The 26,506-nt window shown below is 42.7% G+C and overlaps 1 protein-coding gene across 1 annotated transcript in view; it reads right to left on the bottom strand.

Annotated features, from left to right (window-relative positions):
* Window positions 1–351: 351 nt before the first annotated feature.
* Window positions 352–26,506, bottom strand: part of LOC311111146 (inhibitory synaptic factor 1-like) — a gene marked incomplete at both ends in the record, with an annotated part of 44,658 nt that continues 18,503 nt past the window's right edge. Inside the window, one exon of the mRNA XM_084153834.1 lies at window positions 352–1,200. Within this exon, the coding sequence (XP_084009960.1) occupies window positions 352–1,200 (849 nt within the window). The remainder of the gene's footprint in view (window positions 1,201–26,506) is intronic.

Raw genomic sequence — 26,506 nt, 5'->3', positions numbered from 1 at the left:
TACTTTCCGATTTCAGAACAATTTCAACTTCCTAGAAAAAAGATTGCTTTAGTAATCTCAATAAGTGTTGCAAATGATTATAAATAGGGAATCCATTCGGTCCATTTCGTAACATTAGCAGGCTCTAGCCCTTTGGTCCTTCAACATCCCTTTTCTTTCTTTATCCTTTTATCTTTATTTCCCTGAGCCTCAAAATGACTTTAGGTAGTCGAGTCATTTCCCATATCATGTATTTATTTAGGAATTAATATGTATTTATTTATTTGTGTATTAATCTATGATCTATGTATTTAATATTAAATAGTACACAGTCCTTTTTCATTAGTTCTGTTGTTGTAAAGTTACTGTTTCTCAGTGGTCCTTTGTTTTCTGTTTTGCTGGAATATAGGGCAGTACAGTTTGGGTGCTTTTATCTGAAACAGTCTGTGTGCTACTGTTCCGTAGCAGTTTTTTCCGGCAGCTTGCCGGATTGAGAAGACCCTTTCTGGGCAGCGTGTGAGTCCCCGCTGCCACGATCACTGGGAACGAGACATAAGAAGGGTCCAGACAGTTCTGGAGGACGGAGTGCTCTGAGGAGGAGAGCGGCGGTGTGGGCGAGCCGGCTTGACTAGGACTGGGCTCACTGTCGTCAGTGTCTGGGGTCGCACAGCCGCCCTTCTTCTCCTCTCCCTCTTCTTCATCCTCCTCGTCATCATCACAGCACAACGCGTGGTATAGGATCTTGTCACTGAAGCGGACCCTCTCTCTGGTGCCGGACGTGCGGGATGTCTTGTGGCTGTACGTGGAGCTGGAGGCCTCTTCGCTGGCACTGGACGAGTCTGGGGTGACTATGAGAGGTCCGTTAGGGATGGGCAGCCCCCCGTTCATTTGGGAGTAGGCTGAGGCGGTTGTGGGGGGCGGGGTTGGGGTCTGGGTCTGGGTGGGGATGCACCCACGCCCCGCCCGCTCCAGCCCTGCATCCTCGGGCTGCTCCGTTGGCGCTGCTTTGTGGGCGGCGTTTGCTGCAGCGACTGAGGCCTCCAGATAGCTGCAGAACTCCCAGCTGTCTGAGAGCACGTCAGGGTTGAGGAAGTCCAGCCTGAAGGCCTCTCCCAGGCCCCTCTCGCTGCTGGACGTGCTGCTTGCTGTGGCCACCGTCCAGTCATCTGGCTCCAGGTCAAAGTCAAAGTCTGACGTCAGCTTGTCGATCTGACCCACCACCTAGAAGAGTAGAGAGAGTAGAGCAGATGTTTAGAAGATATGGTCTACATCATTATACATTATGTAGTTGACTTAATATGCTGTTAACTATACATGAACATGCTTTCCACTATGAAGACAAATACTTTACACACCACCTGTGACAGCAAAGAGGGAGGCGAGACGGGGTGAACAGATGATTTGAAGTTATAGACATGTTTTTAAACACTACTTTACAATAATGTGATGTTTTAATGTCCACTATGAAGACATACAGTGGGGTCTGAAATTATTGAAACCCTTGATAAAGATGAGCAAAAATGACTGTATAAAATCAATAACTCAAATACTGAGCTATATTGTATTGTTAAAACAATTGGGAAATTATATTATTTTATACTACTAGAAATGCTCAGAGAAAGAAATAAATCTCTAAAAGGTATGGACACCCCTGGTTTCAATACCTTTCGATACCTCACCTTGCGAGGATAACGGCACTGAGCCTTTTTCTAAAATGTTTTATGAGTTTGTGAACACATTGGGAGGGATCCTAGACCCTTCCTCCATACGGAATCCTTCCAGATCCTTGATATTCTTCGTCTGCACTTATGGACTACCCTCTTCAATTCAAACCACAGATTTGAGTCCGGAGACTGTCCAGAGACTGAGATGGCCATTGCAAAATTTTGATTTTGTGGCCAATTAACCAATTATTTATGAATTTTGTTGTGTGCTTCGGGTTATTGTCTTGCTGGAAGATCCACGGCCAAGATACAGCCTCCTAGCACAGGCAACCAGATTTTTTGCTAAAATGTCCTGATGCCGTTGACCTTAACAATGGCCCCAGGAACAGTGGAAGCATAACATCAAAGATGCCCTGAACCTTAAGACACTGTCACTAGGTGCCTACCACCCGGTACTATACCCTGCACCTTAGAGACTGCTGCCCTATGTACGTAGAATCATTGAACACTGGTCACTTTAATAATGCTTACATACTGTTTTACCCACTGTATATGTATATACTGCATTCTAGTATTGGCTCATGCTGTATAACTACTGCTGTACACACCTTTTTGATTAATATACTGTCTATACTGTCTATACACACCATTCACATACAGTGGGGAGAACAAGTATTTGATACACTGCCGATTTTGTACGTTTGCCCACTGACAAAGAAATGATCAGTCTATAATTTTAATGGTAGGTTTATTTGAACAGTGAGAGACAGAATAACAACAAAACAATCCAGAAAAATGCATGTCAAAAATGTTATAAATTGATTTGCATTTTAATGAGGGAAATAAGTATTTGACCCCCTCTCAATCAGAAAGATTTCTGGCTCCCAGGTGTCTTTTATACAGGTAATGAGCTGAGATTAGGAGCACACTCTTAAAGGGAGTGCTCCAAATCTCAGCTTGTTACCTGTGTAAAAGACACCTGTCCACAGAAGCAATCAATCAATCAGATTCCAAACTCTCCACCATGGCCAAGACCAAAGAGCTCTCCAAGGATGTCAGGGACAAGATTGTAGACCTACACAAGGCTGGAATGGGCTACAAGACCATCGCCAAGCAGCTTGGTGAGAATGTGACAACAGTTGGTGCGATTATTTGCAAATGGAAGAAACACAAAAGACCTGTCAATCTTCCTCGGCCTGGGGCTCCATGCAATCTCACCTCGTGGAGTTGCAATGATCATGAGAACGGTGAGGAATCAGCCCAGAACTACACGGGAGGATCTTGTCAATGTTCTCAAGGCAGCTGGGACCATAGTCACCAAGAAAAAAATTGGTAACACACTACGCCGTGAAGGACTGAAATCCTGCAGCGCCCGCAAGGTCCCCCTGCTCAAGAAAGCGCATATACAGGCCCATCTGAAGTTTGCCAATGAACATCTGAATGATTCAGAGGAGAACTGGGTGAAAGTGTTGTGGTCAAATGAGACTAAAATCGAGCTCTTTGGCATCAACTCAACTCGCCGTGTTTGGAGGAGGAGGAATGCTGCCTATGACCCCAAGAACACCATTCCCACCGTCAAACATGGAGGTGGAAACATTATGCTTTGGGGGTGTTTTTCTGCTAAGGGGACAGGACAACTTCACCGCATCAAAGGGACGATGGACGGGGCCATTTATTTACATCCGGACTCTTACATTGCTCATTTTGATATTGCTCATTCTGATGTCTTAATTTATTGTTCTGGGTTTGGCGTCAAAATAATAATGTATAATCAGGAAATAACCCCATACCTCCTAGAAAATATGATGGTGGATCTTTGATGTTATGGGGCTATTTGCTTCCACTGGTCCCAGGGCCCTTGTTAAGGTCAACAGCATCATTAACTTTATTCAGAACCAGGGCACTTTAGCCAAAGACCTGGTTGCCTCTACCAAGAGGCTGAAACTTGGCCACAAGTGGATCTTACAGTAAGGCAATAACCTCAAACACACATCAAAATCCACAAAGAAATGGTTAATTGGCCACAAAATCAACATTTTACAATGGCCATCTCATTCTCCGGACTTTAAACCCAATGAAAACCTGTGGTTTGAATTGAAGAGGGCAGTCCATAAGCACAGGATATCAAAGATCTGGAAGGATTCTGTATGGAGGAATGGTCTAAGATCCCTCCCAATGTGTTCTCCCAAAAAAAATTTAAAGGCTCAGTGCCGTTAACCTCGCAAGGTATTGAAAGGTATTAAAAACAGGTGTGTCAATAATTTTGACCCCTACCTTTTTTGAGAAATAAAATTATTACTTGTTAAACAAAATCTCTTTCTCTGAGCAATTGTATTAGTATAAAATAATATAATTTCCCAAGTTGTTTAAGCGTTTGCCTACAATTTAGCTCAGTATTTGAATTATTTATTTTATACAGTCATTTTTGTACATGCCACGCTAGGATGATTCGATTTAAGAGACCTATACATTCTACTAGTATGAAGAAAATGTACTTCACACTAAATCAAGCCATAATGAAGCTTGACTTTCACCCACTGTACAGGGAGTCCAACTAGCAAGGTGGTTTATCAACCTGGCTTGGCAAAATCAACCTCAATACTCCTCATCAGCACCCACCCATGCTGTATGAGTGTTTATGGTCTCATGAATAGAAAGCACTTGAGCCCACAACACCATTGATTTTGTTGATTTGCTGATGGCACATAAAATTCGAGCCTCGAACACTTGACATTTGAGCACCTTAATCAACACATTGCGCTCTCATAAGCAATCTATTATAAAATGAAAAAATGCTCAGCATTCCTGTAGTTTCTAAGTGATACATTTCCCCAAACCGTTCCACAATTAAGACTAGTGTTTCTCAGATCATGTAAATATGGAATTGGAACAAAATTGTTGTTGAAGAGCTAAGAAGGTGTTAGCTGTACCTTGAGATTTGCTGTAAATTATCCCTTTTTTCCACCACTATAATTCTGCTATTCTCTATTTGCCTCTGTGCTTTCAACTGCTCATTGTGACATCAAATGAGCAGTATCAGAAAAACAATCCCCTGTCTGCATGAGGGATTAAAACCTTAATTAATTATTTCAGCACAATGACTTTAAATGAGCTATTAACAGTCCCAAAGACCTGACTACACAAATACCCTGATTAAAAACCCAGTATCATTCAGCTGATGTGCTAACTGATTGCTCAGGTGATTTCTAGTGCAAACACAGCCATTTGGCATCAAAGAGCTTCCTAATCTCTGACAGATCGCGACAGGACTGAATCGTACATAAATATGTACAGTGTGTATTTAGAAAATAGAAAAAGAACAAAGCCTTGCATTGCCCACCAACAACTCTTCACAGATGGAGGAAACCATTTTTGAAGGTCTCACAGGGACTATCTGGAGGCTACAGTACATCATACAGCAGAGGAGGGATGGAGGGTATTTTATTTTATTATTTACAAACCCAAAGCGTCCTGTTCTTAACATACGCCATATCGTGGTAGTGAATTCAACCATCTGCATTTGAACCAGTCTTGGAACAGCCCATTCTCATTTTCCTGATTTCACTCATTCTGTTTCTTTGTAGTATATCTAATGCAGGCATGTGACGTGTGTAAGGGCTTTGGGTAAACAGATTGCCAGGTTTGTGTATGGCGTGCATAGGTTTCTGTGTGGGTGTGCCAGGCCTGGCCGGGCAGCATTGCATGCCACAGGAGCTTCAGTACCCGGGCTATGTTTTCCTCTATTGACAGTCAGCCCTGTGGGAGCAGATTCTCTGTGGGGGCGCTAAGCAGTGAGCTGAATGGGTAAACCAACCTGTCTGTTGAATGATTTGCAGACTTTAAACTAATGCAAGATGATTCTCACACCCAGAGGGAATGGAATGGCTTTGTTTAGTTCATTACTCATCCTGAAAAAAAAGGGATTTAATTTAATCAATGTGTTTAGAAAAGTATGGTCTGTCAGAATCATTTCACGAGTCCGCCTGAACGCCTGACACTGACCTAATTTAACTGCCTTAATTGGGTATCAATTAATAAAGCACCCAATAACAGAGGCATATAATTTTCAGTCATAATATGTTAAACAAATCCCTTTTGTAAAAAACGAAATGGATTTGAATACAAAATAATGGCAAACACTGACTAGCAACCAAAGCCCTTTTGAGTGACACACATCCGCTAGGATAAGGTACTTGAAAATTGTACAAATTACGTTCATAGTCGTTAAACATCATTTGAGTTTTCATCTCCATCTCCATGGTGACCCAGCTCACATCCTATCATGAGATATTCTCCCCAGGGTTAACCCACCGTGAGCCCTCTCTCCCAGGCACTGTTACACCGTCATCAGCCTCCAGCATGTAGGCTAATTTAGCTTGATAACAGTCTGAGCTTGAAGGGTCTGCTAAACATTTATAGGTCACAGATGGCCTCAATGCAGCAACAATGATCAGTAATCTCTGTCTTTTCTTCCAGGAAGAAGAAAAATGTGTGATGAGTGAGCTATGGAGTGAATTATTGGGTAAACAGATTGCCTAAGCGTAAAGGATGAATGAACACATCAGGAACAAGTCATTAGCGAGGGACACACTGTGTTTGAAATGGAAGGAGCACAATGAGTACCAGCAACAGTAATCACAAGCTTTAGAGTAAAATCACATCCTTTTGTTGGGTTCCATAGCTCATGATGTCACAGCAGATTGCAACTGGACCACGACACAGAATCGGCTTTGAAACATTGTTTGCCTTAACACCTGACATGATGTAGGAGTAAATGCACTGGTAAAAGAGCACTTTTTCTCTTGAATAGAGCTAGACACGTTTCATATTTACACATAGAATTTAACAGGCAACCTTGTGGCACAATTGTTGGACCTCCGGGTGCAAGGTCACTGGTTTCTATCTATCCCTCGCCCTTTTCTACAGAATTGTTATTTGGTCCTTTGTAGCTCAACTGCAATACAGTTGTAGCTACAGTGACCTATCCAGGCCACTTATTACTGTATCAGTAACAACATAATGACTACAGAGAAGATAGATGAGTTGTTTTCTTTCTTATTTCGGGAGATGCATCCACACTCTCATTTTATCCGTTGTCTGTGCCGGCATGATTGTGGCGGCCTGTGGCTGTGACTGACTCAAAACAATCCCAGCTCGGCTTGAAGCACATGATCGTAATTGTGCCAAGTACTCAAAACTGAGCCTAGTCATTTTGGAGTGCTCAAAGGTGGTTTTGTGAGAGAGGCTGTGTGAATGTCAGCTGAGGTTTACCACCCCGACTCTCCATCTGCCATGATTGGCCTGCTGGGTAATTGATGGTCAGGCTGAAGAAGGGCACTTGCAGCACAGCCTGTGACAGAGCCTTACAGTGAGGAGGGGGAACCAGGAGGAATGTATTGGAACATGGAGTGATGGTTGATGATGTGATTCTCTGTTAAAGCCTTAGCTCTGCTCTGTTCTGCAGAGAGCTGTCCGAGACAGTGTAGCGGTGATCTCTAAATTAGATTCAGTAGTGTCCTCTATTAAAAGGCCAATCTTCAGTTGAAACAATGAACAAAGTGGACACCCCGCCTCTGTTTTGGTAAAAAGCTGAGGGATTTATAGACAGAACTATGGAAGCAAGGACCAACAAGCCATGATATCAAAATTATAGTTTTAACCATGTTTTGAATCTATGCAGTGTTTGTTTACATTTACAATGTTTGCAAACATTTGAGTAAAACAAGCTTATATTTGGGGTTTGGCTGTAGCTACTGCAGATTTCTCATTTAAACCTCCCCTGCTTTCCTAACGCTTCCCGCTTCATGTAATGGTAGAGTAGCCTATTATATATCAGTGGTGTTGAAGCTTTATTACTTCTACCTGTCTGTGTGTAATGTCCTGTCTCGTAGTTGTGCTCATTTTGAACAGTTTGTCTTGTTGTTCCGATCATTATATTTGAAGTAGCAACACGACCAAGCTATTGAGGTCAAAACCAGCAAATGTGATAATGAGTGTTTGAATTGGCTGTTGACAAGGAGGCTGATATTTACCGCGTGCTCTTATCACTCCATTGATGTTTAAACAGATGTTTAATGAGGTACGTTTGCTTCGGTATGCATTGGTGGTTTTAATGTAGGAAAACATTCCAGCTAGCTGTCTGTCTAGCAAATGGAGGAAATCCCTCATCTCTTGTAAGTACTGTGAATACATGTATTCTAAATAGGTTATACTGTATGTGTTAGTTTTGTAATTCACTTCATAGACCAATATGAATAATTCCAATGTAATGTCTACAGACCATTTTGTATGATTGTTGGTAGTAGCAGTGTAGAATGACTTACGGAGGTCAGAGTCTGGAAAAAATTATAGTGGCTGCCAGCTACTGCCATGTTTTCAACCAAAGGCATCATTCCTCTATTAATTTATCACTATAATATCACTTCTATAATCTACTACTACTACTACTACTACTACTACTACTACTACTACTACTACTACTACTACCACTACTACTACTTCAAGTGCCAGTTTTATTGCAACTACTGTACTACAATTGCGGCTATGCAATCAATGCAGCATTCTTTTGAGACATGCAAAAACACATTAAATGTAATAACCATCTCTGAGTTTTCATGAGACAGACACGCATGCTGTATCAGTGAATTCTTCCTCTGTGATGCAGATTGTCTGTCTTGAAACCATTACACAATATTTATGTGACCCTCCATCTGTTCCTGTGTCTCTCTCTCTGTATTTCCCCCCGTCATTTTGAAAGTTTACTGAGAAAAGTTTGCAGCGCTTACTCGTTAATTATGCTACATCAAGCGTCTGGCATCGATTTAATTTTCCAGAGTGAAAATGTGAAATGTGTTCAATAGCACAATTAAAACATCTCAATGTCATTTTATTCTCAACATGTCACAATGGACTCCCAGCCTGTCCTTGTGCAGCACTTCTAGTGTTGGGGAGCAGTTCATGCCAATTAGAAAGCCTCTGCAATTACCAAAATGGCCTAGCATGCTGGCTCTGAAGTGAAACGTTTGCAAATATAGTTTTAATGTATTTAGCTCCTGCAGCTTCCCAGCTCCTCCTCACCAAGTGCCCCATGCCTGTTTCCACTTAATTTAGCTCTCCTCAAGACAAGGATCGCCGAGCGTCCTGAAGTCGGAGTATCTCTGAGATACTGTTTGTCACATCCCACTGAAACTAATTCATCATCATAGCTCCACTCTGAAAGGACATGTTTACTGAATTCCCTTGAAAAATTGCTTTTCATTGTCCAATGAAAATTGTAGGTCGCTGCCATTGCTGTGCTTCTGAAACATAAATAGTTCTGTATATCATAAAAAAAACTCCTAAAGGGCACCTTACTCACAATCTATACAATCTAAATATTTACTTTTCTCTGGTAAAGTATTTTGTCAGCAAAATGGCATAATTGACCATGCAAAGTGTGAGGTTTGATAAGGAAGAAGTCACAACAGCCATGTCAGAAGGACCTGCCTGATTTAGGTCAACCTGATTGGTGAGACTGTGATGTCACTTGGTGTTGGCGCCCACGGGATAAACAATGTCTTTGAAATGCTCTCTGCAAGCTGTAATTATCCTGTCATGAGAGAGGACTATACGCCTGAAAGTTCACATGCATGCATGCCACCCTCCCTCCCTCCCTCCCTCCCTCCCTCCCTCCCTCATTACACTTTTTAATATTTCCCTCCAAAACACTCATCTTCATGGAAGCCTTAAAGTGGCTGTGCATATTCACAAACAACACGGTCGCCGTGATGAGGATGAGCGCAGAGCCGGTGATACTTCCTGACAACTCGCTAATCAAAAGCAGCGTCACAATCTCACTGCATAATGGACATCAATCAAGACAGAACAGAACCAAGCTTAGGATTCCGACTGCAGCCAGAGTGCAGTCCTGGAGGGCTGATACATCACATCAACCACAGTTTTTACTCTACTGCTCTCAATAGCTCAATCCAGGTCATTATTTTGGCCGGCTGACTCCCCCCATCTGCCGTTTGGTATGTAACTAATTGGGATGTTTCTGTATAAACATAGTGGGAGATTGTAGGGACCAGAGATGTAAATACTGAAACACTCTGTGGAGGAACAGACCGTGCTTTTAGTAGTACCACAGAGTAGTGTGTTCCACCGACCAAGGCACGGCAGTGTAGCAATGCATGCTGGACATTTATGGAGGTTCTCCTTCATTGGTTCTATCTTTGAGGAGCCCCAGCGCTTGTAATGACCTGAAATAGATGGAAGCGCCACGCTACGGGGCTTCTCACTCTGTCTGCTTCCCAGAGATAGCGCTTGGATTAAGCACCAGGCAGCCTGTGTGGCATCAGGTCACGCTAGGAGCAGCCTAGGAAATGAGTGTGCTGTGAGAAGCAGCCAGGCCAAGCTGACACTTTTAATGACTTGGTTGCCGAACAGTTTCTACTGTACCAGGCAGACACATCACAGACACTGTCTTTCTGTAGGAGAGACAGTAAAGGCCTGGCTGTCAGTGATAGTTTGGGGTGTGTTGGACTAGAGACATAGGGGATGTAGGGATAAGGCAGGGTGTTGTTGGTAGAAAGGACGATCAAGCCTATCTCAAAACTAGCTCAGTTTAATGGTCTTTCGATGAGAGAGATTGTCTGTGGTGGTGGGTACTGGGTAATATTTTTACATTGTTTACAGTACAACAGTGTGTGAGTGTGTACGAGTGTGTTAATTTTTCAATGTAAAAACATCACCATGAGAAAACATCTGATCCATACATTGAGCGTCCCTAACCCTATTCCTCAATGAGACCCTGCTCTGTGTGTGTTCTCATTGTTCTCGGGTCACAGGGGGCTCTAGGAGCCATGCCCAAGAGAAAGACAAGCAGTATGCACTTTCCTCTAAATACAGGGCACACGATCGATATGCTACTGGCATCTCCAGGTTTCCTTGGCCCGCTGCGCTTATCTTAATGGGAGTGCGGTCCCATTTTATTTTAATGTGTGAACCCCATATATCATTACCCGACAAATGTAGCCTGCTCGACCATACCGAAGTAGAAATATTGAAGCCCAGAGAAATACTATTTATGCAATTTATTTTTTGTTTCACTGTGCACTACTACATATCTGTGGTGAATCCATTTCTATTCCATCTTGTTTGTCTTTGTTGTGTTCTCTCAAGTAAAGGTCTCTCTAGTCATTTCCACGGCAACACTTACAGGAACATCCTACAATCAATGATATGTCACTAGTCAGAGGAGCAAGGCATGGTTCCCATACTAATCAGATGAGTTTCCATCTAGGCAAATACGCTTATGTTTACAATGCCTCAGTGCCTTTTCCCATCAGTTCAGAGAGTTCTTTACCAGCCTATGAACATGAGTCTCTCTGCATGGACAGCAATTAACTTATTGGTGGATAGATTGATAGGAAGATTTGAACATTCAACAAAGTGTAGATACCACGATGTCCAAGAGGTCATTACAACAGAAAATGAGGCATGATGGGTACTCTGCATAGGGAATTCAGAGCTCTGCTAGATGGTGCACTCCTCACCATAGTGATGTAGGACATGGATATATTGGAATGACTTGTTCGTATTTCTATTTCTCAAAACAATTTGTCTTTGCTTCCAGCTTTCCTCCATTTCTATATGTGACAATCTACAGTGAGGGGAACAAATATTTGATCCCCTGCTGATTTTGTACGTTTGCCCACTGACAAAGAAATGATCAGTCTATAATTTTAATGGTAGGTTTATTTGAACAGTGAGAGACAGAATAACAACAACAAAATCCAGAAAAACGCATGTCAAAAATGTTATAAATTGATTTGCATTTTAATGAGGGAAATAAGAATTTGACCCCCTCTCAATCAGAAAGATTTCTGGCTTACAGGTGTCTTTTGTATAGGTAACGAGCTGAGATTAGGAGCACACTCTTAAAGGGAGTGCTACTAATCTCAGCTTGTTACCTGTATAAAAGACACCTGTCCACAGAAGTAATCAATCAATCAGATTCCAAACTCTCCACCATGGCCAAGACCAAAGAGCTCTCCAAGGATGTCAGGGACAAGATTGTAGACCTACACAAGGCTGGAATGGGCTACAAGACCATCGCCAAGCAGCTTGGTGAGAAGGTGACAACAGTTGGTGCGATTATTCGCAAATGGAAGAAACACAAAATAACTGTCAATCTCCCTCGGCCTGGGGCTCCATGCAAGATCTCACCTCGTGGAGTTGCAATGATCATGAGAACGGTGAGGAATCATCCCAGAACTACACGGGAGGATCTTGTCAATGATCTCAAGGCAGCTGGGACCATAGTCACCAAGAAAACAATTGGTAACACACTACTCCGTGAAGGACTGAAATCCTGCAGCGCCCGCAAGGTCCCTCTGCTCAAGAAAGCACATATACAGGGCCATCTGAAGTTTGCCAATGAACATCTGAATGATTCAGAGGAGAACTGGGTGAAAGTGTTGTGGTCAGATGAGACCAAAATCCAGCTCTTTGGCATCAACTCAACTCGCCGTGTTTGGAGGAGGAGGAATGCTGCCTATGACCCCAAGAACACCATCCCCACCGTCAAACATGGAGGTGGAAACATTATGCTTTGGGGGTGTTTTTCTGCTAAGGGGACAGGACAACTTCACTGCATCAAAGGGACGATGGACAGGGCCATGTACCGTCAAATCTTGGGTGAGAACCTCCTTCCCTCAGCCAGGGCATTGAAAATGGGTCGTGGATGGGTATTCCAGCATGACAATGACCCAAAACACACGGCCAAGGCAACAAAGGAGTGGCTCAAGAAGAAGCACATTAAGGTCCTGGAGTGGCCTAGCCAGTCTCTAGACCTTAATCCCATAGAAAATATGTGGAGGGAGCTGAAGATTCGAGTTGCCAAACGTCAGGCTTGAAACCTTAATGACTTGGAGAAGATCTGCAAAGAGGAGTGGGACAAAATCCCTCCTGAGATGTGTGCACACCTGGTGGCCAACTACAAGAAACGTCTGACCTCTGTGATTGTCAACAAGGGTTTTGCCACCTAGTACTAAGTCATGTTTTGCAGAGGGGTCAAATACTTATTTCCCTCATTAAAATGCAAATCAATTTATAACATTTTTGACATGCGTTCTTCTGGATTTTGTTGTTGTTATTCTGTCTCTCACTGCTCAAATAAACCTAGCATTAAAATTATAGACTGATCATGTCTTTGTCAGTGGGCAAACGTACAAAATCAGCAGGGGATCAAATACTTTTTTCCCTCACTGTATAGGGCAGTCTCCTCAGCTAGTGACAAAACCTGTCACAACGCGTCTCCTTCACGCTCTCCCTCCTACAAGCAGCAGGATGTCTTTGAAGCTGCAACACCTTCATCAGACATGGCAGTTCCTAAAGCTCTCTCTCCCTATAATACAGGGTTAAGCTGGAGGGGAGAAGTGGGAGATTTTACAGAGGGCTATTTGCAAACAAAATCAGTAAGAGACATCCTGCCGTCCCCCGCGAGACACCATCTGGCCACCACATACCTGCCTCACCTCCACACAATCACTGATTTCTACTACCGTATATAGAGAGCCTGTAACTCCCCACTCACACCACACACTGCGCCTGGAGTAAATTAAGTCCTATAACCACATACGTAAGTAGGATCTCATTTGAACAATGAATCTTCATGACGACCAATGTCAGGTGAAACACGCAAACAGCTGATTTCCAATACCGCACTGTATGTCAGTACTAGCTATAGACAACTCTTCCTCAATCAACTCCTTGGGGAGGTAGAGGACCTGTCAGCCAATCAAAGACCTCCCTGGTCCTTTCTGAAGGTTCTCATGTGTTCTCAGGAACCTCACCCAGATGAGGTATTGTATACAAATGAACATTGAGATAGATTGATGACTCTCAGTCAACTAGGGTGCTCTTGCTTTATGCATAATCAAAACGGTTGGCGCTGCAGGTGAGGTGTCACAGTGAAAGCAGTCGTGTAAGCCATCAGTGGGATGTCAGAAATATCCATATGTAATCTCCAGGGGGTTTACCTAGGTTATTAGGGATTATGTTGTAGAACAAGCCAACCTTTGTCATCAAGGAAATAACACAAGGCCCCATTTTGACAATACAAAAAAGTGGGTCAAAATAGACTGTATTACTCCAAATAGTTATAGCGACATTTATTTCATTGTGTGCCAACCTACAGAGGGTGAATTTACTGTGTCTGGATTTAAAATTAAACTGGAGATTCATGATGCGTGTTGTACACAATATAGTCATTTACGTTGTCTGTGACATTTCAAATGTGTTTCGAAATACGAGCTACGCTGAGAATTCCAAGAGTTGTGTTCTTGCTTGACAACAGCATCACTTTAATTGCACTGTCAAAAAATCACCCATGAACTGCATTGAAGGATATGGAAAGTCAAATGTGAATGCGAGTACTACCACTACAGTAGCTGATATCATCACAGCCAGTCAGAACCAGATTTCTATTTCAGTTTGTGTTAGCACCATTGAAATGTTTTCCCATTTCTCTTTGTGTCTCTCTCTGTATCCAAGGTTTCACACTTGGAACAAGAAAAAACATTTATTTCAACAAATAATTGCTGGATGTAAAACGTTATCCTTCCAATGTGAGAATTAGTCGTTAGTGATGCCCATGTGTGCTGGCTCCATTGTGGTCTGTTAATTTCTCCCCTGTTTTGTATGTATTTCATTGGAGACCTCTCCTGGTGGGAGTCATTAGTCAATGTGTATGGATCCAGTCATACTCCTTTAATTATATGTTGAAATATGTGGATGCTATGACCTGATGCATATTAATCACTTGCAGACTTAATATCTTTTGAGGATATATACATGCTCATTCACAGAGAAAACATCTTAATTACATAGCTCCCTTTTGGCATTTTTCTCCCAACAATTCTCCTGATTTGTTTTGTTTAGTGTGTATGTGTGTGTGTGCATGTAAGTGTGTCCCTTGGTAATTACAGGTTGCAGCGGTTGGCATGGAGGTAGTTATTATAGAATAGAGGGGGAGAAGGGGAGGGGGAAGTGGTTGTGATCTCTGCTTGCCATAGTGTGTGGGAAGGACACCAGCACTTTGACTTCTTCTCCAGTGCACATGAATAACTCTGGTCTGATATGACAGAGTGGACCAGATAACACTGGCTATATGGTGAGTAAAGTAGCCTAGCTAGCAGGCTAAAACACATAAACACATCATCTTATAGTGGGGCAACCTTGTGTGCATTCATCAGCTTCTCTGTCTTAAGCCTGCTACATTATATGTTTCTCTCCCCTCATTACAGATAAGGAGAGAAAACACGGCATGGAGTCCTCCTCCCTTAGCCTGTATGTGTATTCTGTAGGAATGTATTTAAAGTGGGCAATTAACAGAGAGAGATAAGCAAGAAAAAAAAGACAGGAGAAGCCATTTTCTGTCTCTTCTCCCTCACTCCATCTTCTCGCTTTCTTCCTCTTTTAAATTGTGAGTACAGTCCATGAACAGTGGGGCTATTGTTGCCGTGCTGTTGACCCAAATTGGAAGGAATGAAGAATGGAGATGTATTGTTCCATGTAAAAGCGTATTCAGCTTTTCAATAAAGTCAGCGTTGGCACAGGGAAAAGTGTGAAGCCTGCAGCTAATTAGCAGGTAGAAGGTAGCTAGCTACGAGACTTCATCATGCCATCTGAGTGTTGGATGTTTGTGTGAGGCACTCTTGGGATGAGCCTTCCTCACATTCTTTCTTATGAAGTGATCTCTTTTTCATCTCTCCTTTCTCTGTGACCCTAGCCTGTCCTCAGCCTGCCAATGAAAACGTCTCTCTCCAAACCCGTGCTGCTCCACAACCAGTCCAGATGATGCAACGCCTGCCTTTCTCTAAGGAAACACCGATGCAACCTCCTCACTCACTTATCATACACTGTTCTGCAGAATGTTTCTAGAAATATTTGAAAAGGCAGCATGAATAACCAACGGAATCCATGTCCATGCTTTATGTAGAAAGCAGAGTAACCAATCCTCCCAATGCTGCATGGTTCTGCAGTCGGCCAGTTGTTTTGACTCCTCTTAGTGTGTGGAGCACTCGTCTCCCACTCAAGGCAGCCTTGTCTCTGATTGATGACAACTATTGGAGGGGGCAATCTGGGGGCTGGGTGGAGAGTTTACTGACTAGATGGGCATGAGTCAGTCTGTCTGTATCCAGAGAGTGAGTCCCAGCCAGTGGGAAGGGAGGCGAGGGAAGCGAGAAGGGATCACAGGGTAATTGAAGCCCTGCAGTTTGGAATGGCACCATGGGATGTTCAATACGCTACACCATCCTAGCTTCGTCTAGGAGAGGGTTGAGTTTGAATGGGCAGCTTCGCCCAAGCAGAGAAAGCCAGCATCTACCCAGAGTGATGTGGCCAACCACTCAGCGGGACTTCGCTGACAGCATTCTATCTAATCAATCTACCGTGGGACGAGGAAGGAGAGGGTGCACACATACACACACGCACGCATGTACGCACACCATACACCCAGGCACTCTCACACTTGGCAGATACACATACACCCGCACATCTCAATCATCAATCAACTTGCTCTCTTTTTCTCGCACATATAAACTTTGTGCACTGTCATGAACACACACACAATATGGATACATTTTATAGACAGTATATATAGACACTGCCTGTCTGCCTGCCTGCCTGCTTGTCTGCCTATTTGTCTGCATGCCTGCCTGCCTGCCTGCCTGCCTGCCTGTCTCCCTCACTGCCTCCCTCACTACCTCCCTGCCTGGCTGCTTGGCTACCCCTTGTCTAATCCTGGTGTGAGATAGCTAGAGATTATTATAGTGGCAGTTTATTCCATCTGTAACATAAAAGGCCTATAGTTTTATTAATAAGTCAACAAAACTGCACATGTGCAGTTCTGCTCTGCTTCATCTTAGTCACCAGCCAAACCCACATGTTTGACCTCAGCTTTTATTCACTGACTGTACACTGCAGACATTGATGCAACATGCCATGCAATGTGATCAGGTTACTCATGCCCACGGTGGAATTATTCACCTTCTCTTTCCTTCCAGTAATTTATGCCTCATGTTTTTCAATCAAAAGCTGATGGCCACTGATGATGTCATGATGTAGGAGGGGTTGTGGTGTGTGTGTGGACAGTGGTCGTCGGTGTATGGCGTTGGTCGAGGGCTTGGCGTGCTCTCCCTCTTTAAATAGCCCCAGATCTAATCTGCAGACAGCAGCAGAGTTCTGACAGCTTCTGCCTCCACTCCGTGCCTCCTCCCACTAGGTGACACATTCTTTATTTATTTTCTCTCTCTCCTCTGCTCTGGTATTCACTCCATGGAGCTCTGGCCCCTGAAGCCGTTGTCAGTTCCATTCTCCCTCCATGTCGGAAAAACCCAATGGATTTACAGGGTTTACTGTCAACCATTTTCCCCGTTGCGTGGCTCTATGAAGCTGGCGTGCCTCATCTATTTCCTGTCTTTGTTTCCACGCCACCTCCTCCTCTTGGTGACATTGTCATTATTGTCATTATGGTGCTCTGCCATGGTGGCTGTGTCTCTGTTTAAAGTGTGTGTGTGTGTGCACAACTGCATGGCACTGTACTGCTGGTGTGTGTTGGAGGGTCATGCTGCACTGTGTTAAGAGACAGAAAGCAGAATTGAACAGCTTGAACATACTGTCTGATCTTCCTCTGAGCTGAACTGAGCTCTATGGAGCTGCTTTAGACAGGCTCAGGCAGCTCCTCCAGAGGAAAACTGTGATCCACCACTCAACTGTACCGACTCCTCAAAGCCCTACCAACTGTGTAAGCTGGCTCTCCTTTAACACCCAGTGACTCATATTCACCTGCTGGAGAGCTCATTTAGTTTAGACTTAATTTGTGTAATGTCAAACCAACAAGTTATTGATTTAGAGATAAATGTCTCTGCTCACTAGAGTAAAAAAGCGGAACAGTAGAGTGTGGCATATTTCAGTTCCGTAATAGAACTAAGGGAATGTATTGGTGTTCTATATCCTCCAACGTGTTGAAATGATGCCCCCACCTGGAGATGCAAGGCCTCTTGTAAAGAAATGACTATGTAGGCTATTGAAAAGATGCATCAATCTGAAATCAAGTGTGGAGCATGTGGTTCTCTCTACAGTTCAATTGTTCAGATATGTTTGTGTGCTTTTGTCAGCTATATGTGAACCTTGTTGCTCTGTAGCACAAGGGCAGCTGTACAGTAACCATCAATACAACCCTCACACTAATGGTACAGTAGTCTATGAAATGTGACATGCCATCCCCCATCCCCACTGAGGTGACTCCCAAGCCATAGACACACAAACACACACTCACAAACTCTCACTCACATGGTGTACACTACATTGCTGCACACATCACACACTGTACACACATACTGCCTGTCTGGGGAATTCAGCTGAAAAATATCAGCAAAAAGGCAGTAGGAACACTATGCAGGAACATGCACAAAAGTCATATTTAGGGAAAACACAAAGGTAATTGCCAACCTTTTTTGATATAACACTCAGGGAAGGTTGACAGTTTCAACTGAGGTATCTACAATTCCTCAAAGGGAATAGTCAATACTGCAAAGAAAATAAAGAAAAAATAATACTTGGAAACCGAAAAGACACATTCTGTAAAGAAAAACAACACGGTTGTCAAATAGGGTAAAGGCAACGCATTAATAGACAAGTTGACTTGATTGACATTGCTTCTACATTACTTGCTGAATCTTTTGTCAGGGAGAACATAGGGGAACATGATATCTCGGTACATGTTGGCTCATTACACCTACAACTCAAAGCATTATTCTATAGAGGATTTCAGTTCTTATTATTGAACCCAGCAGAAAACATCAGATCAATGCTGCAGGTGCACATCAATTCCAAAAAAACAGTATGGCCGACTTACACAATTGCACAATTACCCTTCTAGTGCACTATGTGTTCTGAACACTGTCCACATCAATGCAAATGGAGTCATTTCCCATGTACAACTATCCTGTGGAACTCAGGTTGATGAGTCAATGTAATGCTAACCCACACTATATTTCTGCATTTCTTTCACATTTTCTTTCACTGTGGACTTGTATCTGCTGAGAGGAAGTGAATAAAGAACACAGAGTGAGCCTATTTTTATTTAAATGCGATTTTATGATGACATGGTGAAATCCATTTCTATGAGATATTCTCTTGACCCTCCTCTCTCTACGCACAATTAGTTTGATACAAGCTGGGGGTATAAATCCTAGATGATTATTCTGTGTTCAGGAGGAGAGCATTGAGCATTTTCATCCTCTCTGGAACAGCAGGCCACAAGGAAATGATTTTTGTTGTATTATGCAGAGGTTGATACATTTTGCACCATCGCCAAGATCCTGCGAGGGGCAGGGAGCGAGAGGAGGGAGTGTGGGGGGGATAAGATATTCAATTAGAAAGTGGATGACATAATATATATTACTTGGTCTTTGATGATGCCTCCAAAAGGCAATCCATTTATGTTTTGCGTTGTAGCTTTCACTTAGAATTGCAATGCTTTAACGATGGTGGGCTTTTCACCACCAAGGTTGCAGTGGTTGTTTTTTTATCAACAATAACTTTGGAGCTTCTCCTCTCTCTGGAGATGAGGCTCTTCACTCATGATCAAAATGTAAATGAATCGAAGCAGCCCCTCCAGAACACAAACGTAATTAAAAGTGCCGTAGCCTCCCCTGGATGTGGGCCAGCAGCTGTTGTTGTTGGTGGGATAGAGGACAGGATAGATGGGCTTGGCCAGACGTCTGAGTGGAGCGAGGTGACCGCTGGCAGCCTGGCAGCCTGCTGCTTGCTGTATGAGGTTGCAGATTGCACATGGACATGTGCTCCGCTTCCCTCTCTGTGTGCTACGCTTGTCACTAGGGATGATGAAGCACCCTGACACTCCCCTTGCTCTCTCTCTTCCTCTGTCCCTCTCCATCTTTAGCTTCCTCTCTCGTCCTCTCTCTAACCCTCCTCTCCCAATGGCCAGTGTAATGGTACTGTTGAAATGTAGGGAGGGAGCATCTCTGCTGACTCCGGAGGAGAGTGCATGTTTATTAAATGGAGTCAGGGGAATTCAAGGACTGTGAGACAGTGGAAGAGGCCAGGACTGTGCTCTCTTATGATAGCTCCTTCTACCTGCCTACCATATGTCTGAATCCCCCTGGCAGGCAGGCAGGCAGGCAGGGGAAGATGCACAATTGCCATCAACACATCCTGTCACTACTACACTGCACCTCTCACTCCAGCAGTAAGCCTTCTTCTTCACTGGAACCAGGAGGCATTCTCCTCTGTAATGATAATCTATGACCTGAAATGATGTAAGATGACATGCTAAAATGCGTACGTTGCTCTAAACATTCACTCAGAATGTCCCTGATGCAGCCTCGTTCTTAATTCAGCACTGCTCTGCCTAGTGCTTTCATTTGGCATCTGGACTCACTTTGAGAGAGAAAGGGAGAGGGAGAGAGAGGGGGAGAGAGGGGGAGAGAGAGAAGGAAAAAGAGAGAGAGTTGGCCAGCCCTGTAAGCTGTGAGAGAAGCTGTGTTATCCCTGTTCAACAGTGGTCAGAAGGCAGGAGAGCCAGGCGCTAAAGATGCAACCCATTTCCCCTTGCCTGCCGTTTGAGTTCACATTCCCCCTGCAAGCTGCTCAAGATACCATTAATTATCCATTTGACGTGTTATTAAAGTATTTACTCACTCTAATACATAATGGAGAGTAATGATGAGAGTGGGATGATAAATAATAGGCAATACTTGCAGAGGAGGCTCGTATTATTAATTATAGATAATATTATAGATCCATCCTGTTCAGAGGCCATCACGTTAAGGGATATCATTGGTATGAATATTGAATAATTGTTTTATATACTCTCTCTCTCTCTCTCTCTCTCTCTCTCTCTCTCTCTCTCTCTCTCTCTCTCTCTCTCTCTCTCTCTCTCTCTCTCTCTCTCTCTCTCTCTCTCTCTCTCTCTCTCTCTCTCTCTCTCTCTCTCTCTCTCTCTCTCTCTCTCTCTCTCTCTCTCTCTTTCCTCTCTCCTCTCTCCTCTCTCAGTGGCCTGATTAGCACTCTATCTGCAGAGAAGCAGACTAGTCTAAATATAGCCAATAAAAACAGAGAACAGCCTCACTATTCAGCCAGCACCTGATGGAGAAGGGAGAGGCCGTGCAGACTGGACCATGAAGTGGGCCTACCTGCTGGGGGATCATGTTTTTGTTTCATGCTTCTGGCGGGCAGCTAGCTAGCTTGGCACTTAGACAGAGAGGACCGTGACTGTTCTGTGCTGCTGTGTCTGGCCTTGATTAGACCCTCCTAATGACGTGCCTCAGTGCTGCCGGCAGGGGGCTGGAAGCCCACACTCACACTCAGACACTAGAACACTAGAACAGCCTCCCTACCGCTGGGCCGCTGGGGAGGGGACACAAGCTCATCTCAGGCCATCCTCCTTGTGAAGGACACTTCTCCCTCTAGTTCACTATGACAATAACTACCACTTTAATCAGTGAGGTAAAATAGACTCCACACCCGGGCAACAATGAGATTACGTAAAGGACTCTCATGCCGGTGCAGAAGCCTCTTGATTGATTCAACATGGTCCCTATTAACTACTAGGATTTGCATAAAATCATGCCCTTCAGTCTAGAACAAACAGTTGGTTAATCATACACTTGGAAATGGTTCCGGGAGAGTAAACAACAACAACAACAACAACAAAAAGGGAGAACAAAGTTTGCTGCTAGCAGTCCCAGGGCTGTGGAGAGCTAGGAGAGGATGGCAGGTAGGCAGCCTGTCTATCTGGGATTTGTAATACATGACCAGGAAGCGGAAGGTGCCGTCCATCATCGCTCTGTCCTCAGTGTGGATGATGATGATGTCCTAGATGTCCAGAGGTAGCAGGCAGAGGCTCACACACACTAGAAGCCACACAATACATTTATTCGCCTCAAGATATTCATCCACCACAACTCACAGCAGACAACAGCAACACTCTGTTCCTACTAATGAAAGTGGAGACAAATGGATAGCTATGTAGAACGAACCCCCCCCCCAAAAAAAAAAAAAAAAAAAATATATATATATATATATATATATTTATATATATAATAGTTCTATCAAAGGAATGACATGAGTGTATGCTGTGTGTGGTACATTTGGAGCATCTTGACAGCCTGTTTACTTCTCTAATTGCAGATCATTGAGGGATGGGCCTGGAGAAATGTAACTACTCTCAAATTCATAGACAGAGCTATGGATGCAAGAACTGCCTATCCAAGATATCAAACATATCGTTTTCAGGCTATACAGTGTGTGCTTACATTTACAATGTTTATCAAACATTAGAGTAAAACAAGCTTATATTTTGGGTTCTGATGGGGTACAACAGTTGAACTAAGCTCATGAGACATTTATAAGTAATATCCTTCAAGAATCAATGGGTATGTACGTATCATTCATTTATAAATCCATAAACGGATAGCAACTGCAGATTGCCCTTTTAGATCTGTTTTAATGGCTTAAAGTCCCTTCAAGAGACGTTGCCTGGGGCAGTGTCCCCACTCTGTTCTCTGGCTGATGATTGCTCTGACATCTCTTGGCTGTTGGTTTGTTTGTCAATTCAAACCAAGTCAAAGAAGGAAAGATAAATATTTGTATTGTGATATACAGTAAACAGAACAAAATCCACATTTTGAAGCTGTGTGGGCAGGTCTTTATCAATAAAACGTCACAATAGCGTTCAATTTGGCTGCTAGGAATAGAGCATTTCATTTGCCTGCTGGGGGGCAAGGAGACCCCCAGATCAGCTAATACCATTGACAAGGGATTGTTAAATAAATGTTATAACTATTTGGTTTTGATATTATCACCTCTTGAAGAGCATAGTCAGAACTACACATTTCCGATTATACAGCAAGTAACTGCATGCTTTTCACGATCAGTAAACATCAATTGATCATGTATTTTCAGATGTGTTATTTAGCTTGCTTCATCAGAGATTATGCTTTTAGAAAGAGCTTGAGTCCTCATTCTTGTAAAGTTGTCAGTCAGACTACTGTCATCACCACTATAGATGGCATGCAAATCAAACAATATTTGGGTATAGCTTTCTAGTTTATCCCTTGAAAGTTAGCTTGTTAACTATCCATATTGATGTGATCTGTTATTAGCTAGCTAGCCAATTTGACGTGATCCATCAATCAATGTAGCCCATGTCTGTCAGCAGCAATCGTGATTAAAGACTCTTAAAACAATGTTTTTAATGGGGCTAATGTTAGCTAACTTCGCAAGGTAGGCCTACGTTGGTTGGAGAAAAAAGTACAATAGGTCTACTTACCACTATGTTTAGCCAACTGTGCAAAGTTTCTACCGGTAGCTTGCAAAGTAAATATTATCAGCTAACAGTACATCGGCAAATGAGGCCTTCAGCTGCTTGACAGGAAGAGCCCACAAAGGATGGGAAATTAACTTAAACTACTCATACTTGTCTGGTATAGTTCACATTTATTTTATATCACTCAAATATCCAATTAATGGTGGCCAATGTTTACGTATCATGAAAAGCATACAACCTTCCCCCAACTTTCTTGGAATGGTGCAGGATAGTTGCTTGGCTTTGGAACATTCGCAGCACATTTAAGGAACTTGACAAAATAAAAACTTGACAATATTTCTATGTATTTCATTACTTTAACAGAACGTTTCCTAAAAGTTCAAACATGTCCTAGGAGCATTCTCCAACTGGTTTGATATTGGGAATGTTCTCAATTAGTTCAGAGAATGTTCAGCAACAACCTTCTTCTGTGGGAATTTCAGTACTTCAGCATAACGTTTCCTACAGGTTTCCCCATGGTTCTCAAATTGTTCCGAGAACGTTACAAATATTTTTGATAAAAACCACAAGAAAACTTTTGTAACATTCAGAGAATGTTCTAAGAAAGTTATTTAAAAACATATACATTCCGTTCTCAGCATCAACAAAACTCTCTCTATCCTCTATCTTGTAAAGTGTGTTCTATCTAATTGACCACACCTGATATTAAGGAGTGCTTGTTTCCTTTGAAATGGGGTCTGTTTAAATAGACTAAAATGAACAGCTTTGTATGCATAAAAAAACATGTCATGCTAGCTCCATCCTGGTGGTGCAGTGGACTAATTCCATGGATAGAAAACAGAAGATTATAGGTTTGAATCTCAATAAAAATAAATGTGTTTGCATGATTAATGCCTAAGGACATTAATTTCCATGTGTGCTTTTGGAGTATGGAGTTCAAAAAAGTTAACCTTAAATAAGCTAGCAGCGTTATTAAAAGTCTTATTGAAGTTATTAAAAAAACTCAAAATAACCTATAATTTCCATTCTCAAAAATTAATAAAACCTCCCAGGAAGACAAGGAACCAGAATAAAACCTCCCTGCAACCTAAAAATAAACCTTCCAAGAACAGGCTAAATGTTCACTTCTGTTCTCAGAATGTAAAAAAAAAAAGTTCAATTTTATCGGTCAGGAAACATAAGCTTTGTTCCCAGAACCAATAGGAAACCCTAAACATACGTTCCCACAACTTCCAAGGAACCAAATGTGCTAGCAGGGTTTATTGCAGTGTTACATACTGGCTGTGGTCTGTGTGATGTTTTAATGCACATTTTTAAAGGCTTCACACAGCGGTGGATGCTGTCTGGTCTTTGATTTGCAATTCAAAGATCCACTACTGTTTCCAAACATGGCTGTTAGGCTATTAGACAGTGTGAAAAGTTAAGGGTTGAATGTAACTTTTGGCTATCCAAGTAAGTTTGTTATTCCTCAAGGATACTCTGCGGTGTCCTGGAGTCAGAGATCAATAAAGTATATTCTGCCTGAACTAGCCTCCCAGATAAAAAAGAACATCTTTGTGAATAGAAAAGTAGGGTATATTGATCTTGGTTACCTTTTTTCTATGTTAAGGTTGGATATAAATGCATCACTCATAAAGCTATAACTATTACAAAGGTTAGTTCAGATCAGTGTGTGTGTGTGTGTGTGTGTGTGTGTGTGTGTGTGTGTGTGTGTGTGTGTGTGTGTGTGTGTGTGTGTGTGTTTGACGTTGCCTGGACATCAGAAGAGCTAGTACACCATCAGAATAAAACAAGCTTGCTGAGAGCCATTGAGTCATTAAAAGGTAAATCTGAAGATGAAAGATTGGTATGCAGAGGGATTTTGGATAGAGACTCAGGGGCACTGAGTTATAGACATCCTCTGATGTACATTATAACCCATTAGGCCAGTTTTGTCACGAAAGAGTGGCTCTGCAGCGACAGGGTATGGGTATGACAATAGTTTGGCATTTGGATGATTTCTTTAGTCCCTCCCTACATTTCACCCTACAAGTCATACATATTTATTGTGCTGAGGCATGCAGGCAAGCAGCAATGGGTTGAGAACAGCGTGAGGTGGCCTTGCTCTAACCAGATAATAAGTGTCTCCACACTAGGCCCCATTCTACCCAGCTAGCACATAACATTCTGAGAACCATATGTTTCTTAGAGCTTGGTGAGAGCTTGGTTGTCCTATGGTTGTTTTGCATGCAACCTTCCCGTAATGTTTCCTACAGGTTTCCTCATGCTTCTATTTAAAGTAATGTTCTCAAATTGTTTAGAGAACGTTAAGAAACAACGTTCTTCTGTGGGAATTTCAGTACTTCAGCATAACGTTTTCTACAGGTTTCTTCATGTTTAAAGTCATGTTCTCAGAACTTTCAGAGAACGTTAAGAAACAACATTTTCTAAGAGAATTTTATTACTTCAGGGTAACGTTTTCTACAGGTTTCCTCATGGTTCTATTTAAAGTCATGTTCTTCGAACGTTCAGAGAACGTTAACCCCTAGAGTCGATGTCCGCGCCCGCGCAAAAATCGAATTAGCAATATAATAAAAGAACAACAAAATCTGTCTGTTTCAGCTAGAGATATCTGTTTTTTTTTGCATGGGCTATGTCTCAATCCACTGCATCTGCCAATGTCGGCCTTCCGCATCTGCGGTGGAAGCTGGCAGAGCTACAGCGGTATTTGTCAGACCATGAGACATCCCGAAAACCGGTCTTCTCATGAAAACGTCTGTAACGTTGGAACCGATTGGGCTACAAACTAATAATACCCCTCTATGGAAAGATGAGACTCTCCGTTTTGCACTACGACCCCCACAAGTGTCACGGGACTTGTCTAAAGTCGGTACCGCCGACTTTAGACAAGTCTGTCTGTAGCATCTAAACAGTTTGGGCTACACACTAATATGACCCCACCATCGAAAGGTGAGACTCACGAACACGTACGTACATGTTGGTTGTTTTGCTCTAGGACGCCCACAAGCCTCACAGTTCTCGTCTAATGGTAGCCCGGTACCAGTTAAAAAAATTAATGGAAGTACAGTATATATGGAAGTAATTTAGTGCCCCAAAAAAGGGGTTAAATATGGGTACAAATAATGAAAATAATTTCCTGATCTTTCTTTATTTTGATTATTCTTTTGACTATCTGTTTTGCCGTGTATGAATATGTTATTCAATGCATTTCTATGGGCTAATAGCAGTAAGGCCAAATTCAATGTTAAATCCCCCCCCAAAAGTATAAAAAAAAATTTATATCTACAGGGGTCCTAAAATGTTGTCTTTTACAAAAGGTATTTTCACACTGTATTGTTCTTAGCCCCAGGCTAGACTGGCTCCGGGCTAGCTTAGCCTGTGTTCACACAAACATTTGTTAACCCTGGGCTAAGCTTTAGCCCTGGGCTAAGGATTCACACTTGTATTCCAAAGCCCTGGGCTAACGGACAAACACAACATGCAACCAACATTCTATCTCTGATACGCGACCAATGTTATAAGC

The sequence above is a fragment of the Coregonus lavaretus genome (assembly GCF_964263955.1).
Source record: "Coregonus lavaretus genome assembly, chromosome: 37".
Classification (NCBI taxonomy): Eukaryota; Metazoa; Chordata; class Actinopteri; order Salmoniformes; family Salmonidae; genus Coregonus; species Coregonus lavaretus.
The sequence above is the reverse complement of the archived record's forward strand: the minus strand, read 5'-3'. Positions and strand labels throughout refer to the sequence as shown.